Source organism: Loxodonta africana, chromosome 22 (genome assembly GCF_030014295.1).
Source record: "Loxodonta africana isolate mLoxAfr1 chromosome 22, mLoxAfr1.hap2, whole genome shotgun sequence".
NCBI lineage: Eukaryota > Metazoa > Chordata > Mammalia > Proboscidea > Elephantidae > Loxodonta > Loxodonta africana.
In genome coordinates this window covers 71645161-71660038 of record NC_087363.1, presented here as the reverse complement: position 1 = coordinate 71660038, position 14878 = coordinate 71645161, and the positions used below count along the sequence as shown (strand labels likewise).

Genomic DNA, 14878 nt, shown 5'->3' with positions numbered 1-14878 from the left:
CTCTGCAGCTGGGGGAGGTCTGACCACAGAGGGTCTTGGAAGTGGTGCTGGCAGCTGGGCAGTGTGCCCCTCAAAGGGCAATTGGGGCAGCACACAGCTGTGTCCACCACAGCCCTCCAGTTCATACTCCCTGCTTCTCTCTCCTGCTCCTTGCCATGCCCTTCTGTGGGTGCCATCTCCTTTCCCATACGATGGTGCCTGTGCTTGGGTCTTTCTGCCGCCACCCCTCCCACTTGCTCAGCACCTGCTGCAGGTCAGGGGGCTGGGGACTTCAGTGGATACAGCTACCAATGGGTCATTCAGGGGAGGCATCTTCGAGGAGCCCCCCCTTTGCCCTGCCTGTCTGGGTGCTCTGTAAGTGCTGGGACGGAGCTGAAAGGGACAGGACAGCAATACGTGAGACCACACAGCATCCAGGGGTGGAGAGCCCCCAGGGGCTCTGCAGCACACCCCAGAAGGGGTGCCACGCTGCCTTTGTCCAGTCTGGTGAGACGTAAGAGAGCCGGGAGTACCCAAACCATCTACCAGTCAAAGGGAGCAGTCGGGGACAGGTTCAGTCAGGCTGGCCTGGGACATGTGGATTTCAGGGTCTGGAGGAGAGTGGATGTAGATATCAGAAGATCCCAGGGGCCCTGGAGATTCAGGGTGTATTGCCAGGTCAAAGCCAGGTATTCCAAGAGTCCAGAGAGGGGAGAGAAGGAAGGAAAAAAGTGACTGAGGGCCTACCACATGCCGGGTATCTTACAGGCTTATTTGATCTTCACCCTGCTGGGAAGGGCACACATTCCCATGTTATGGAAGAGAAAGCTAAGTGTTAAGCCAGCTAAACAAAGCTAATAAAATGTAGAGGCAGGATTGGAAGCCAGGTCTCCACTCTACATTACACCCCACTGCCCTCTGTTCATGGCAGCGGGCGGGGGGCGGGGAGACATAACACTGTGAGTTTGTTGCTAGAGTGGAGAGTTACCAGCACCCCTGGCAACGCCCAGCTCACAGTTAATCTTCACACCCAGCCTGCTGTCACCTTACCAGCCAATACACTGTTCTTCTGAAACGGCCTTACAGCCCAGCAGCAGTGGGCCCTCCTCTGTGCTGACCAGTCACTCTTTGCTCCTGAGAGACTGTTTCCGTATGTCTTTCCTCTCAACACTAAAAAAAGTGGCCAGGGGTAAAAATGGCAAAATCCCATCCCTTCTTCCTGCCTCACCTGAGTCCGCGCTGGCTTGAATGCCTGCTCGGGGTTTTGGCTGTCCTCAGGATCCTAAATGGTCCCCATTCTCAGCATTACTACGGCCACCCTCGAAGTCTTCCCAAGGAGGGCTCCTCACCTGAGCCTGCTGGGCCATCTGACACGTGCCAAGTCCCCATAGGCTGTGCACTCTTGTATGCATGCTTCCCGTCAAGCCCCGGTCCCAAGGGGTGTGCTGGCCCCATCACGTCAGGATCTCCCCATTGAAGAGAATGAAATAGAACCTTCCTTCCAGATTCCTGTCCTGGAGACATAGGGTTACATTCATCCCTGAGTGCAGTAACTTAAAATAACAGTGCACGTCCACCACGCCTAGGCTGCCAGCAGTAGGATGCGGGGAGGGGAGAAGCAGGGGCAAAGGGCAGTGCCAGCTGTCTCTTGGGGAAGGTTCCCACAATACTTGGAGCTAGAACCACATTTCATGGCCATGCCAAGCTGCAAGGGAGCTGCAAACGCAGTGTTTGTTCTGGGTGGCCAAGAGCGTGCTGAAGTCATTTTATGATGGAAGAAGAGGAAGCTGGCTGTCGGAGGCAGCTTTACTGTCTCAGCCGCTACATTAAGTTCAGGTGCCTAAGTTCTGGGATGGGCAGGCCCAGAGACAAAGTCTTCAATGTCTCTGGCAACATGGCCAGCAAGCCTTCCATCTTCTACTGATGGAGGCCTCTGAGAGGCAGGCTCTTATGCGGAGACCTCGGGGATGCAGAAGGACTCAGCAGCACACACTGGGTTTATCATTTAATAATAACCAGTTGTGAGTCGGAATCAACTCGATGGCAGAGGGTTTTTTCTTTGCCATCACGTCGACCACAACTCACGACGACCCCATGTGTGTCAGAGTAGAACTGTGCTCTACAGGGTTTTTAATGGCTAATGTTTCAGAAGTGGACCGTCAGGCCTTTGTTCCGAAGCACCTCTGGGGGACTTGAACCACCAGCCTTTTGGTTAACAGCCGAGCACGTTAACCATTTGTACCGCTCAAGACTGCCATCACTTAGTAACAGTCATCAGCATAATAAATGACAGCACACATTTACTGAGAGCCACATTGCTAGTAAGGGGTAGTCAGGAAGAAGTCGGGTTTGTTTGGTTCTCAGGTCTGTATGCTGACCTGGTGGCTGACTTCTGCTTTCTCTGTGCACGTTGATGGGTGTGCGTCGCTTAACTCGTGAAACCTGGGGGAAGTGGCTTCCTCTCGCTAAGCCACACCTGTGAAGCGAGGCTAACGCTAGGCCTGCTGTCGCTGGGCTTAATGACATGTTATGATACGTAGACAGCACTTACTTCACCGCCTGGAAGGCAGCTCTGCAAGCATTCTACAAGGTTAGCTGTTATCATTACTGGGACTAACCTTTACTGTAAACGACACAGGCTATGACCTTGGCCATCACATTCGGATATGGAATCAGAAAAGAGCACTAAAAATGGTGTCAGATAGAGAGTTCTGAAATTCATATTCTGGACATTTAAAGATTACGCTGTTCCAAAAAAGAAACCCCAAAACACAGTGGCTAGAACAAGACAGACACTTTCCTGTGCCTCATCTAGTCCAATATGGGGGTGGGGCTTTGCTTCTTGGGGTCACTCAGGAAATCGGGTTCCTCCCATCTTGTTTCTCCAACACCCCTGAAGGCCTGTCATCATCTGCATGGTCGAAGTCAGGTCCCCAGCATCCTTACATTCTAGCCCACAGTCAGGGAAGGCCGGGGAGTCCAAAACTGGTTTTTCCTTTTAAGCAAATGAGACTGATGCTGGAAGCACCACTTCCATTTTTACTGTGAGAATTGTCACTGTGGCCACACCTCATCTAGTCTCCCCACCACGCCTGTCTGTCGCACTGTGGGGGCTTGCGTGTTCCCGTGATGCTACAAGCTATGCCACCGGTGTTTCAAATACCAGCAGGGTCACCTATGGTGGACAGTTTTCGGCGGAGCTTCCAGATAAGATGGACTAGGAAGAAAGGCCTGGCAATCTACTTCCTAAAATTAGCCTGTGGAAACCCCCTGGGTCACAACAGAACATTATCTGATAGAGTGCTAGAAGATGAACTATGTAGGTTGGAAGAGACTACACAACAGCAACAACAATGGGCTCAAAAATGCCAACAATCGTGAAGATGGGACAGGACTGGACAGTGTTTCGTTCAGTTGTATGTGGGGTCACTATGAGCTGGAGTCAACTTGACAGCAACTAACAACAACAACATGCTAATCTCCAGCTTGTTGCCTCCTGCCTGAGAAGAGACGAATGGATTTTAGGGGGTACAGTCAGCTTCACAGCCCGTAAGAAATGAATTTCAAAGGGTGCCCTTAAATTTTAAATTTAGCAAAAATGTATCTTTGGGTACAGGGCCCAGTTTTTGACAGATGTTTTCCATAATGCAGAGGCCACTTGGGTATAATTGTTGTTGTTAGTTGTCATCGAGTTGACTCCAGCTCACGGTGACCCCACGTACAACGAAACCTTGCCCAGTTCTGCACCGTCGCCATGGGCATGGGTATGCTTGGGTCCACTTTTGCGGCTACGGCGTGTTTTGAGTGCTTTCCGTTCTAGGGGACTCATCTTCCAGCTCCACATTGGACAACGCTGTGTCGTTATCGTTAGCTGATTTTTTGGAAGCAGATCACCAGGCCTTTCTTCCGTCTTAGTCTGGAAGTGTCCCTGAAACCTGTCCACCATGGGTGATCCTGCCCGTATTGTAATACTGGTGGCATGGCTTCCGGCATCACAGCAGCACGTAAGCCACCACAGGATGATGTAATCAACGCAGACAGACTCAGAACATAGCTCTTTTTTTTTTACCACATTTTTTTTTCTTGTGCTTTAAGTGAAAGTTTACAAATCAAGTCAGTCTCTCATACAAAAATTTATATACACCTTTTTTTTTTTTTTTTTTGCTATATACTCCTAATTGCTCTCCCTCTAATGAGACAGCCCACTCCTTCCCTCCTCTCTCTCTTTTCCTGTCCATTCCGCCAGCTTCTGACCCCCTCTGCCCTCTCACCTCCCCTCCAGTCAGGAGATGCCCACATAGTCTCATGTGCTACTTGATCCAAGAAGCCCATTCTTTACCAGTATCATTTTCTATCCCATTGTCCAGTCCATCTTTTTATCCTTTAAAAAAACATATTTTAAATGAGAATGTAAAACATGGTTGCGGGTTTAAAAAATATACAAAGTACAAAAAGTGTATAAGAAGAGACATACTATCAGTGTGGCTATCTTCGAGAACTCTGCACGCTGTTGCTGGTGACCCAGCAGCCAGAGGACAGGAGTTCCTTCCCGTTTGTGGAGAGCGTAGAAGTTGCTGATGGTCAAGGCTAGAGACGGGGCTGAAGGGAGCCAGTTCCTCTGGCCTCTGCTCGCCTCCCTTTCTCCCACCCTGATACCAGCATGTTTTGTGTCCTGTTTAGCATGCAGGGCCCTGATGGATGAGGTGGAGTATGACGTCACCAAGGCTCGGCAGAAGAAGACCAAGGTGGGCTCCTTCCGAATAAATCCTGATGGGACGCAGGAGAGGAGAAAGGTAGCGGAAAAGAAATTATGTGCCAGTGTATAATTGCGGATATGGGCAATTACCAACCATTTATCCAAACAGCAGTTGGTCCTAATCTTCTAACCTTTCTCTTGTTCAGGGTATCAGCTCTAAATTGCTTCTGAGTCCTGGGGGACCCAAAGTAATGTTTAAGCTTGAAATTGAAGTATCTCTCCTAGCACCTAAATTTTGTCTTGTCGAGTCGGAAGACATTTCAGCACTATGGTTCATCAGGATAAAAATAGCGCTTCCGTGGTTCTTGGGCAAGGCCAGCAGGGGACCCAGGGTGGCAGCGGAGGGGGAGCTTACTAGGATTACTCAAAGGTCGAGTACCTCTCCCACAGATACCCCCGCCGTCTTCTCCGTGGCCAAGAGCTGCAGCGATTCCTATGACAAATGCAGGAGGCACGCAGCAGGAGCCCCATGTCCCCTGGGAGGCTCTGACTCAGCTAAGGGGAAAGAAGAAATGTTCTCTCTCCACGAAGACCACCCAAAGAGGGGCTCACACCCTGAGGGTCTGTATGTGGGTGGGGGTGGTAGCTACCCACCGATGCTGCAGGGATGGACTCTGAGAAGCCAGGAGGGGTGGGGACCAAACCTGAATGCTGGCTTCTGCCTCCAGCATTTCAGGAATCACCTTTCCTTGGGCACTCAGGTGCTAAATGGTGCAAATAGTTAATGCTCTCGGCTGCTAACCAAGAGGTTGGAAGTTTGAGTCCATTCAAAGGCACTTTCGCAGAAAGGCCTGGCAACCTACTTTGGAAAAATCAGCCATTGAAACCCCTATGGAGCGCAGTTCTACTCCGACACACACGGGGCCACTGTGAGTTGGAGTCACCTTGACAACAGCTAGTTTTGGTTTAAGCAAAATGTAATTAGAAAGTTGTTTCACAGTATCATCTAACTCGCTCAAAGCTAACTAGAAATCAGTCTTGGGTTTCTTGATGTTTCTTGTCCTAGCATAAACAAACAAACCCATTGCCATCGAGTGGATTCCAACTCATAGCAACCCTATAGGTCAGGGTAGAACTGCCCCATAGTGTTTCCAAGGAATGGCTGGTGGGTTCGAACTGCTGACGTTTTGGTTAGCAGCCATAGCTCACTATAGCTGTTAACCACTGTGCCATGAGGGCTCCGTCCGAGCATACTATACTCTGTTTTAGAGCAAACTGGCTCTAAAATAGTCAGCTGTCTGTACTTTTTTCCACCTTTTTCTGAAATGGTGTTTCCAGCCGTAGAGGGTGGTGGTAGGGGCAAAGAAAGACCCGCAGAGTATGCTGCGATGTGTTAGATTGCATGAGTGAGGTATTCGCTTAGAGAAACCACCAGTGTGGTTTATCCGTAACTTGTCTAAGTTTTGAGGGACTTCCTGAATGAGGGAGGAAGTTTTCAGGCCAGTAGATTTCATCCACAAGTCAGTGCATCTCCCACAGAAGACAAGTAGGAACTCAGTGTCTTCCTTGGAGTCATTGCCTCTCAAGGGTAAATACAAGCACAGACTTGTAAAGGTGCATCTTCCAGATAACTGAACAGAATGATCACGATAACTGGAGAGCAGCTGTGTGGGGTCACTGGCGGCCCTGCCGCAGATCTGACCATGGATCCGGAGATCCTGTGCGGTCACTTGATGCATGACCTGTGTCCTCTCCTGGAGCCAAGGGTGCAGTGCTGCCCCGGACCCCAGCCCCACAGGGGGTGGTACTGTCAGGCAGGGCTGGCAAAGCTGTGCCAGAGTGTGCGTGTGTTTGTGTGTCTGTGTGCACACGTGCCTTTGCTTCAAAATCAAATGGAAAGTTAATATTTTAATAGCTTAAAATAGGGGTTATCTCCTTGCAAATTCTATGCTGAGTGAAATAAATCACACACAAAATGACAAACATTATATGACCCCACTTATAGGAAATACCTAGAACAGGCAAAACGGCAGAGCCAGAAATTGGGTGGGAGGTTACCGAGGGTGGCAGGGGGAGGGAGGAGCGGCAGCACCTGCTTCCTGGGCACAGGTTTCTAGTCGGGCGATGGAAACGGTTTTGGAAGCAGATCGCAGCGATGCTTGCACAACATGGTGAATGTAATTAACGCCACTGAGCTGTATGCTTAAAGATGGTTAAAATCCCAAATGTTTTGATATATATACTTTACCACACACACAGACAAAAGGTATGGGTTATCTGATGCATTGTTCGTGCCCATGGAGCAGGAGAAGGGAGTTCCATCCGGTGAGGGAGAGGGTTAAAAGCAGAGGACTAAGAAGTGAAGGGCAGCAAAGTCCGGAAAGGCGAGGCACAGGTGGCAGAGCTGGCGGGGCCAGGGCTGTCCAAGCCATGGCACCAGGAAACTAAGGAGTCCCTGCTGTGTGACAGCTTTTAAATGATTTCTGACCCTGACCACGACCCTGCGAAATAACTCCTCTTTCTGTTGTACTGATAAGAACATTCACAGCAGGTAAGGGAGGAGCCTAAGGCCCCCCTGTGAATTAACGGCTCCGCTGGGATCTGGGCGCTGGGATCTGGGTAGTGCTAACGTGGGCTTTCATACTGCATCCTTTGGGTGCACATGTAGGTGCCCAGAATGTTGCCAGTCGCATAATTCCAAAATAAACATACATTCACCTGGAGAAAACGGTCCACCACTCTCACCTGCCTTTGGGTGTCACTGAGGATATTCCACTTGGAGGGTGTAGGCTAATGCTATTCAGCTATATGCATCCCTTCCCTAGTGGAGTCAGCTTATCTCTTTCCCCGAAGCATGCTGGGGGTGAATGCGGGATGGACTCGGGCTAAGGCGCTAGGCCAGGAGTGGCATGACTGGGCCAGCAGCCAAGGCCAAAAAATGCCTTAGCAACAAGAAGGAAAACATCTGGGCCTGGACATGAAGTCCCTGGGAACACTGACTGCCCAAGGATGTGGGAGAGAAACGATGAGCCTTGGTCCCAGTTGGAATGGTATATAAGCTTGGGTCCCTTACTAGGTGGTTGCGGAAAATGCTCCAGCCGGCTGCCACTGGAGAGCAGCTGCTTGACCGTGTAAGTCTCCCTGAAGGCATGAATCTGGGAAGGGCTCTCTGCCAGGACGCACAGTGAGGGTCCTTCCTTGCTGGGGCTGTCCCCCGACAGAGGGGATCAAGGTGAAATAACTTTCTCAATTCCAGCACCCGCACTTGCTCTGTAAAGCAATGTGAAGGAGACACTTCTGCTACCTTCACCCGTGGTACCTGAGTAATCTCGGGGAACAGCCCCCGTGACCTGCTTCCGGCCTGGGGATCCTTCCACCCCAGCTGTGGCCCAGTCGGAAGGGGCCGAGGCCTCCCTGCGGGAGCCGGCTCTCCTCCCTCGACGCTGGGCGCGGGGTCCCCACCGTGTTCACTGCCTGTGCCCCCCGGAGAAGGCTCCTTGGCAAACCCCCACTTTGCGGACTGTTCGGACTGTGGGCGCGTGGCTTTCTGCCTCTGGCTCGCTCTCAGCCATGTGACCCCAAGGCCGCCTGCGCTGTAAGGAACCCTGTGCGCTCCCCCGGGCCGCCCGGATGGTCTAACTTTCCTCCCACCAAGAGCCCCCCCAGCCCCGCCCCGCCCCGCGTTGTGACTCAGCCCCCTGGGCCGTGGGGGTCTTACTGGGCCTACCCGACCATTGATCCTACTGGGCCGAGGCAGGAGGGCAGGGGCTGGCAGCGTGCGCCCTGCGCCGACGTGCGGGGGGAGGCCCAGAACCATAGGCAGCGGTCATAATGGGTGTTAGCATCTGGGTCTGTTTCTTGTTTTCTGTGGGGCCGAGGGCCGGAATGCGTGCATGTAGCTTGGTGCTCAGCGGAGAACAAAGGGGTGTTTAGCTGCATACCAAATACCAAGGGGCACTTTGGGCAAACGCAGCCTGGCCCGCAGGAGCTCAAGAGCCCTTTCCTGAGACCCGGCCCAAGGACACGCTGGCCAAAGGACGGCAGTATTTATTTCCCTGCACCCCTTTCTTTTCTCTTGAAATTCTGCGCTTCTCTGAGGATGGAATGAAATGTCCATCATCATGCTGTTTTCTCTGTGAGGGGATAGAAGTTGCTGGGGTTACTGTTCCTCACGGAGGGGCGAGCGTCCGTTCTGAGAACCCCTGTGCTGAAGGCGAGGGACCCTCATGGAATGGAGTCACCTCTTAAGCTCGCTGTGGACTCTAGACGGCCAGCGTGCCGGGTGCTGGGGGGCCCTGCTCGCTGGGTGACTCTGTGCCTGATGCCTCGTAAGTCCCAGGGAGGAGCCCAGGTGGACAGGAGCGCAGGGTGGGGTCAGGTTCTCCAGGCCTTCCTCCCTTGGCGAGAAGAAGGTTTAAATGGGGCTCATGTTACACAGCGCATCCCCAGAGGGCTCCCCGGGGGGAGACCTGTTCTGTGCAGTGGTGCCAGCCTCACTGTCTCACCTGCATCAACGTGGGTTCCGAGACAAACGAGATGGCAGGGCAGGTGCCTGTCACCTTCTCCTAAAAGTCTCCCCAGCATGGCCTAGGTTCCTGGTCTCCATGTGCTGAAGAAGCATGTAATACGTGTATGAATCCTTGCAGAGTCCCTGGGTGGGGCAAACAGGTATCACACTCGGCTGTTAACTGAAAGTCTGGAGGTTAGAGGCCCTCTGAGGCACCTTGGAAGAAATGCCTGGCAACCTACTTCTGAAAAATCAGCTATTGAAAACCCTATGGAGCACAGTTCACTCTGGCACATAGATGCACCATGAGTTGGAGCTGACACTACAACTAGTATGAATCCTTGCACACACCCCTGTCCCATGCATGTCCCTTCAAACCAGCCATGACAAAGGCAGCTCACATGCACCATTCTTGTCCTCCTCTTGCGCTCCTCTCCTGTCTGGCCCTTTCCCTTCTTTCAATGACTCTTTACCTGTCCATCCTAGTAACTAAGCCCCTCTCAGCCAATCAGCCCTGGGGAAGTCCCTCCTGGGTGCTCAGAGACCCCCAGGGGAAGTGCTGACATGGTGCCTACACTCAGGGCTGGAGGATCAGAGTCCCATAGCTTCTGCCTCTTAGGGTAGAAGGTTTTCAGGCCGTTCTCCTCCCACAAGTTCCCACCTACTTGGCTTTACCCCTGACCCCTCTCCTCCCACTCCCACATGTTCCCACCTACATGGCTTTACCCCCGGGGCCCTCTCCTCTTGCGTGTTCCCACCTACTTGGCCTTACCCCTGGGCCCCACTTTGGCTTGGCCATTCCATCTTGTCATCTCTACCTGGCTCTGAGCCGCCTTGCCTTGGGGTTGCTTTTCCAGTCTTTTCTTCCTTGTCGCATGCCCCAGAGACTCCCCAGCCCAAGGTGCAGGGATGAGCACAGCCACCTGCTGAGTGCTAGCACGCAAGGACCGTGGGCAGAACTGGCCTTCAGGGAGACTGGGTAGGACTCAGATGGGGGAGGGTAGGTGTACAGGATGGGGGGTGAATAACTGTGGCAGGTGCCCTGAGCTTATTGCCCTGGGGCATCAGCACACTCCCACTGGCTTCCAGCTGCCACGCCTTGCTCTCTTGACAACTTTCTCTAACTTCTCAGGGGAGGGAATAAACTCCCTTTGCGAGCAGACCTGGGGGTGGGGTTCATAAACATCCCTTGGGTGGGAATGTCTTGAAGTGTGCCATTCACTGGTTTCCAGGGTGCCATGGTGCCCACAGTGCACAGTGGCCACCGGCTTGACCACGCCCTTGACTGGCTGCCTTCCCATCTCTGGAGCATTTCCCCTCCCCCACAGTGTTTCCTCACTCTCACACATAAACCACCCTGGGAGAACCCAAACCAGGACAGTAGCTGCAAGGTCCCACTCTTCCCTCTGTGGGTCTGACATGGTTTCCAAGTCACTGGTGATACTCCTGCCTCCTCTGAGCTGTGACTTTAGAGGCACCCACTCAACCATACATTTTCCCAAGCTGGAGAGCCCACACGCTGGTATCAGCAGTCACAGACTGGGAGTGGGCTTAGCACTGGGGGAGGCTCCATACAGGCCAGTTTCCTCTGAGTCCTGAGGGGCAAGGCCCTCAAAGCCAAACCTAGCCTCTTTCTCCTCACCTGGGGCTGGCCCTGCCGAGTGGGCTACAGGGGAGCAAGGAAAAGGGCCCAGTGGTACTGGAAATTGTTAGGAAATAAGTCTCATTGATTTTAATTGACATCATCCTCAAGGTAGCTTAGAGTCTGCAATATTGTCCACTTTATGTGACAGCCCATAAAAGTAGAGATGATGGAAGTAGCAGCTAGTTAGTGACACACAATGTGTGTGAACCTCAAATTCCCAGAGATTTACCACCTGGGTTTGTTGTAAATATCCTCCTTAGCCAAGGTTTTTGGTGCCGTTCTCATTTTTTTTTTTAAGAAGAAATTAAATTCTCAGGCTGCAACCTTTCGCTCAATGTTGCTTTATGAAATGCAGAATTCTTGTCCTCCGCTTTCAAAGATGGCTCCGGCCAGCGGGCGGGAACAGGCGCTCTGCTGAGCGCGCTCATTGCAGTCGAGGGCTCAGAGCCAGCGCCACGTGGTGCCCGGGTCTTTGGTGACAGGTGAGAAGCCATTCCTGTGGGCTGCCTTCCACGTGAATGTCCCGCTTGACATTTCCCCTGCGTTGTTACAAAGACCTGTCTGTTCAGCAAAATACTGCCAGCATTTCAGCACCAAGTATACTTCTTTTTTAAAATTTTTTAACAAATTGGATTAATGGCAGTTTTAGTAAAACAGCAACACAGCACCACACTATTAGCAGCCAGTTATTTTGTTTACATTTCAAGCAAGTATTTATTCACCTGTCCTAAAAACGATGAAAGCCAGACCTCCAGGAATGAGGGTATAAACTAATGGCTGTTCTGAAGACAGGATCCCATCTGGAGCTGAAATTTGGGCTCGTGTTGGCTTTTGCATATCCAAACTCTGAAATCTATCCACTGGGTACAGGATGGCCAGTTAGATGTGCTCGGTACCTAGTGGGAGCCCAGTAAACATTTGCCAAGTGGGAAATTAAAACGCCCGTCATGAAATGGGTTCCTTGCCTTGGTTAAGTGTGCAAAATATGCCAAGTTCTCTATAAAACCATAAAAGTTCAAACAGAAAAAGGACCGCCAATCAGTAACGATTATAATACCAATATCTTGTTTAGATTAGCACGTGATGCCTTTTGTTAAATTCTCCTAATAACTTTGGAAGGGAAATAGGGCCGCTTTAATCAGCTTCATTTAGAACTGCAGAGGGTGAGTCTCAAGAGCTTTTTATGACTCACCTTATTATGACAACTTGGTATTAATTTAATTTGCCGATAAGTATGTTTAGACAAATTCCAAGTCATTTGGATTTTACAGGGCTACCCCATACTGTTCCTTGCTGCACAGCCCTGGGAGGCTCTAGTATCCTGGAGTTGTGCAGTGTGCAACCTGAGTAATTGTGTGTGGGGACTCTGCTAACGAAAGGCAGGTGTAATCGGCCAGCAAGGCGGTCACCCAGCCAGTCTGCAGGTGGCAATCCATTAGTGGGTCATAAAACTGATTTAGTGCCTTGCAACCAGCATTTAGAAATATATATATAATATCAGAGTGCATTTTACATAAAAATAAAATATCGTTCTGTGAAACTTTTGCATGTAATGGGTTGCAATGTAAAAAATGGGTCATGTTCTAAAACCTTGAAAGCCAGCATAGCAGATGGCTGTCCCCAGCATGGGACTGTAGCCTAAAGATGTTTCACTTGGAAAGATTGTCAATACCCAAACACTGCTGCGGTCATTCCTATCTGACGCCCTAGGAAGAAGCAACAGGAGCTGCGAGACTAGTTATTACGGCAGTAAGAGCTTAGGGTTTGGTGGTCTATACATTTTACAAACCAGGAAACTGAGCCCCTGAGAAGCTGAGGGCAGAGCTGACGGCCCCACACCCTGCAGGTGTTCTCAGCCACCTAGTCCCTCAGCTCACCGTTGCTGCAGCACTCAGGGCTCATGCCTTCCTAACTGTGTGCTCTGGCGCAGTGGCCTGAGGTGTCCTGTCCTCCCGAGTCCATCAGTGCACCAGGTATGCAGGTCCGCTCGTGCAAGGTGTGGTGTAGAGTTGAGAAGGAATTCTTACCCCGAAGGGCTTCACACTCTGACCACAGAGACCTCCACCGGACCTGGCGTGAGTGCCACGTGACAGAGTGTAATTGTCCAATTGAGTGGCATGGACTTTAAGTGCCAAGGAGGCCAGAGGGGAAAGAGTGGGGCTGAGGTCATGGGGTAAGTGGGTTGTATTAGCAATAATTACAGGTACTATTCATCCAGGACTTTCTATATGCAGAAAATAGTGCTAAGAACTTTTCAACATCCTCATTTGATTCTCACAACAATGTAAGTAAACAGTGTGACTCTCCCCCTATGTTATAAATGGAAAAGCCAAAGCTTAGAGTCTCAGCTTAAGGCCACCCAGTAGTTGGTGGCAAAGCTGGGATCCAGACTCCAGTCTGTCAGCTCAAATGCCTGTGTTATTAATCACTCTGATAGAAACCACCTGGAAGGATGCAGCACCCATAAGTGGGGAAAGAGAGAAGAGAAGCTTGGGGAGACAGTTCAAGTGGAGGCAGGAATAATGCTTTAAATATAAATACTGCTCATCGCACGCATGTTACAGGCGGAAGCTTTCAGCTTCGATGGAAAAAAATATAATCAAAAGCAGCTTAGGCAATCGGAGCATTGATTATTTTATACAATAAGAAGTCTGGGCATAGAGTAGTTCTTGTTGTTGTTGTCACAGAGCCAGCTCCAACTCATGGCGACCGTTTGTACAGCACGATGAACCCTTGCCCAGGCCTGTGTCATCTTCATGATCATTGGAGTGTTTGAATCCGTTACTGCAGGGATTGCGTCAATCCGTCTCACTGAGAGTTTCCCTTATTTTCGCTGACCTTCTGCTTTACCAAATATGATGTCTTTGATTACATGAGTCGTTCTAGATCTCGTTATTTCAGCGGCACGTTGACATCATGAATGACCTGATTTTTGTCTTTCTGTTGTTCTTGGTGTGGTTGTCTTGGGCTGGTTCTCCTCATGTACCCAAGGAGGCTGCACGTGAACCCACCTGCCATGGGCAAGCAACAATGTTCAAAGCAGAAAAAGGGACGTCTTTGCACTGTGCTCCTTTTTAACAAGTAGAAAATTTGTTCACAAGTGCAGGAAAGCCTCGCATGCCCAAGACTAAACCAATCACTTGGCAAAGGGAATGAGCCTACTGTGACAGGCTCAGATCAACCCAGACTCACTCCCTGAGCACAGAGGGCAGATGTATAGGACCCTAGTTCTCTTCGAATGGTTGTTTGGTAGATGCCCACCAGATCTGCCGTAGTTTAGCATCCCCACGTTGGTGAGCGTGGAGGGGTCAGGAGAGGGTGCGACAGAGTCCTGAGAGTGGGTGAATGGACTGGGAAGAATAAGGTTTGACAGGGACAGTCTGGAGTACTTTCTTACATTTTTTAAAAAAGAATTTTTATTGTGCTTTAAGTGAAAGTTTACAAATCAAGTCAGTCTGTCACATATAAGCTTATATACACCTTACTCCATACTCCCACTTACCCTCCCCCTAATGAGTCAGCTCGCTCCCTCCTTCCAGTCCCTCCTTTCGTGACCATTTTGCCAGTTTCTAACCCTCTCTACCCTCCCATCTCCCCTCCAGACAGGAGATGCCAACACAGTCTCAAGTGTCCACCTGATACAAGTAGCTCACTCTTCCTCAGCATCTCTCTCCAACCCATTGTCCAGTCCCTTCCATGTCTGATAAGTTGTCTTTGGGAATGGTTCCTGTCCTAGGCCAACAGAAGGTTTGGGGACCATGACCTCTGGGATTCTTCTAGTCTCAGTCAGACCATTAAGTCTGGTCTTTTTATGAAAATTTGGGGTCTGCATCCCACTGTTCTCCTGCTCCCTCAGGGGTTCTCTGTTGTGCTCCCTGACAGGGCAGTCATCGGTTGTGGCCGGGCACCATCTAGTTCTTCTGGTCTCAGGATGATGTAAGTCTCTAGTTCATGTGGCCCTTTCTGTCTCTTGGGCTCATAGTTATAGTGTGACCTTGGTGTTCTTCATTCTCCTTTGATCCAGGTGGGTTGAGACCAATAGATGCATCTT

The 14878-nt window shown here is 50.7% G+C and overlaps 1 protein-coding gene across 1 annotated transcript in view; it reads left to right on the top strand.

Moving 5' to 3' along the window:
* The first annotated feature begins 4673 nt into the window (after positions 1-4673).
* The window catches only part of CNPY1 (canopy FGF signaling regulator 1), a 61897-nt gene continuing 51692 nt past the window's right edge, over positions 4674-14878 (top strand). Inside the window, exon 1 of the mRNA XM_023542041.2 lies at positions 4674-4772. Coding sequence (XP_023397809.2) covers positions 4674-4772 — 99 coding nt within the window. The remainder of the gene's footprint in view (positions 4773-14878) is intronic.